The 3138-nt window shown below is 39.6% G+C and overlaps 1 protein-coding gene across 1 annotated transcript; it reads right to left on the bottom strand.

Annotated features, from left to right (window-relative positions):
• Positions 1-1322: 1322 nt before the first annotated feature.
• On the bottom strand, positions 1323-2291 carry LOC129064098 (olfactory receptor 11H6-like). The gene has a single exon (XM_054565176.1). It carries the CDS (start codon positions 2289-2291, stop codon positions 1323-1325), a length of 969 nt encoding a protein of 322 aa, XP_054421151.1.
• Between the last annotated feature and the right edge of the window lie 847 nt (positions 2292-3138).

Raw genomic sequence — 3138 nt, 5'->3', positions numbered from 1 at the left:
AAGCTTAAAGGAAGTCATGCTATCACCACCAAAACAGAGCCTGACTTTCATCTCCCTTGCATTCCTAAAACAATGATACACTGGTGAATTTGGTCTTTTGTTCTCTTAAAGAACTAAGCACAATTTCACTAGTAAATTAATCTGTGCCCTCTCAGAGTAGAATTTATTTATCAAGATGGAAAATGATGACTCCAGGCCACTTTGAAAATGAACTGAAAATTAATATACCTCAACTCAGACATTGACCGTACTCTTATTTCTATCTTCAGTCACAAAACACTATCCTCTCTGCATGGTTAGGGTTCACTTTAAAAAATCATAAGGCACTTCATATATAAATATTGTTTCATTAAATTTTTTTCAGGTAATCTTGTTTCTAGGTCTCACCTCTATTCTGTTTCATTAAATTTATTCTTTTGCATTGAGTGGTGCTATTAAGATAAGAAATACATCAAGTTATAAGAACCTAAAATATAACCAGTTGGAAAAACTATTTTCATAAGATCCTATTCAAAAATTAGGTTTGCTGAGAAGAAATTTTTTTGACAAGTCCATTTGAAGAAGAATCCCAGACCCTAAAGGGCCTACATATGAACAAATTTATTCTGAATAAGAAAGGGCAAGATGTTATGGCCACTCCTGTGGGTGGAAAGGCAGCACCAGGTAGAATATGAGATTGGTTGGGTGTTCAGCATGGTGGTCCTCCCTCTGACTTTCCCTATCTCCAACCTGTATTCAAGTTAATAAACCTACACAAAGCTGAAATGAGTTTGGTTTTATATAAAATATTGAAGAGGATGAGTCTCGCATCCAGACCGATCCAAAGAAGAGAGCAGGTAGATTCAGGAGTGGGAGGAGAAGCACACATGAACATTTTTGAATGGTGCATGTGTGTGTGTGCACACCTGTGTGTGTATATGTGTGTGTGTACGTGCGAGTGAGTGAGTGTGTATGTGTCTCAGCAGACAGTGATGGGGACTCTAGACATTTAATGACTGACACTGAGGGCTGGAAACAAATTTACCTAAATCCTCAAAAGATAGAAACTGACTACTTGACCTCTGGATTGTATATGGTTTTTTTCTTCAAAAATGCCTGAGAGTGTCTGGCATCTTCCTGTTTCCATGTGATACACACAGAAATGTTAATATAATAAAGCCTAGTACAAATAAATAATTTACGCAAGTTCTGGTAAGATCTTCTTTGTTATTGGCTTCATTAAAATGCATTCCTAAATATATTCCAGGAAATAAAGGCAACATTTTCCTCTGAAATTTACTCAAGACCATTCACCTCCTATGTGTCCTACACATGTATGGATTCTAGTTCTTGAGAGGCTGTCCTTGACCAAATCTCACAATCCTCAGCAGTTTTCTCAGGGCCTTCTTCATCTCCTTATTCCGGAGGCTGTAGATCAAGGGATTAAAAAGTGGAGTTAACACAGAATAAAATAAAGTCACAATTTTATGAATCCCTGCTGGATTTCCTGCTGTTGGGCTCACATACATCACCATGATAGAGCCATAGAACAGGGACACCACAGCCATGTGGGAGCCACACGTGGAGAAGGCCTTATGCCGGCCCTCTGCTGAGGGGACCTTCAGCACAGCTCTGATCACCAGGGTATAGGAGCCGGTAATGAAGAGAAAGGTGGAGAAAATGAGGACTGAGTTAAAGATGGCACAGGTGATCTCAGTGGCAGGAGCTGGCACACAAGACAACTTCATAAGGGGTCCTGGGTCACATAAAAAATGATCAATAGTATTGGGGCCACAAAAAGGCAGCTGGGAGATGAGGTAAACTGGGAGGAGAAAACAGGAGAAGCCACACACCCAGCAGCAGGCTCCAGTTCTGATGCAGCGTTTCACTGTCATGACAGTGGGGTAGTACAGGGGCCTGCAGATAGCAAGGTACCTGTCAAAGGCCATGGCAGACAAGAAGAAGGTCTCAGTGGTGCCCATGGAGAAGAAGAAGTAGAACTGGAGGAAGCAGCCAGAGAAGGAGATGGTGTTGGTCTCTGAGAGAAAGTTGGCTAGCATACTGGGGACAGTAGAAGTGACATACCAGATCTCCAGGAATGAAAAATTGGCCAGCAGGACGTACATGGGTGTGTGGAGATGGTGGTCCCACCACACTGAACAGATAATGCAAAGGTTTCCAATTAGTGTCAGGACATAGGTCACAGAGAAGAGTGAGAAGAGGAGGATCTGAATCTCCCAGGTACAATGGAATCCAAGAAGAATGAATACACTCACAGGGTCAGAGTGATTATTCCTCTCTGGGTTTTTCATTTTTTTTCCTCCTAAAACTGCAAAAAGAAGACACTACCATGTTACAAATGATTCTACAGAAGTTTTCTCATTAAGATGTTCCCTAAATTTCTTTAAAGTTCAGTTAGCACCATAGTTTTAAATTCCTTAAAGGTTTTCAGCATTCTTTGCCCCAAATATGATAGTGCAAGAAAATAAAAAAAAACTTGGGGATGTAGGTGCTTATTACATCCTTACATTGTGAGCACCATGCCCATTGTGGACCATGAAACACCTACCTTCATTTAGTGTCCTCAACACTACATGAAACAAGGTAGATGCCCTCTTCCCATTCAGAGGCTTTTAACCTAATTCAGAAACATCAACCTGGGCCAAACATGGAGGTTTAAACAATTGTACAGTTCAAGCCCCATGTGAATAGAAGAAAACACAACAAGAATGAATAGCCACAAAGCAAGAGTTTACAGTTGAAATCTTTAATGCTATCACATGCATAATTTTGTGTGGGGTTTCTTTCTATGTAGGATTAGGAATGTTGGGAAAGAGATAAGGAAAATGATATTTAATCAATCATTGCTTTCAGCAAGGTCAGTTCCAACATTTGTGTGTCCTCTTTATTTTGAAACATCTCTGTGAAAGAAATTCCACAATTTGCATTACTAATTTCTCTTGGTGTTTAGTGACATATACACAATTGTTTAAAGTACCCTTTATTTTTAACTTGGTCTTCCTTGTGGTTAAAAATTTGTTGCTGAAGAGGTGTAAGCTTTATGCACTGTCAACTTGAATACACATTTTACATGAAATTGGTGTGAATTAATGAGGTTCAGACTACACACTAACATGGTTCTCTTTTAACTGAAACTCA

Source organism: Pteronotus mesoamericanus, unplaced genomic scaffold (assembly GCF_021234165.1).
Source record: "Pteronotus mesoamericanus isolate MK-2021 breed Mesoamerican mustached bat unplaced genomic scaffold, CSHL_Meso_final contig_164, whole genome shotgun sequence".
Classification (NCBI taxonomy): domain Eukaryota; kingdom Metazoa; phylum Chordata; class Mammalia; order Chiroptera; family Mormoopidae; genus Pteronotus; species Pteronotus mesoamericanus.
This window is presented reverse-complemented; position numbering and strand designations above follow the sequence as displayed.

What these genes read in the sequence shown, in the direction of transcription:
- LOC129064098 (XM_054565176.1), bottom strand. Translation starts at nt 2,291, where the DNA reads ATGAAAAACCCAGAGAGGAATAATCACTCTGACCCTGTGAGTGTATTC.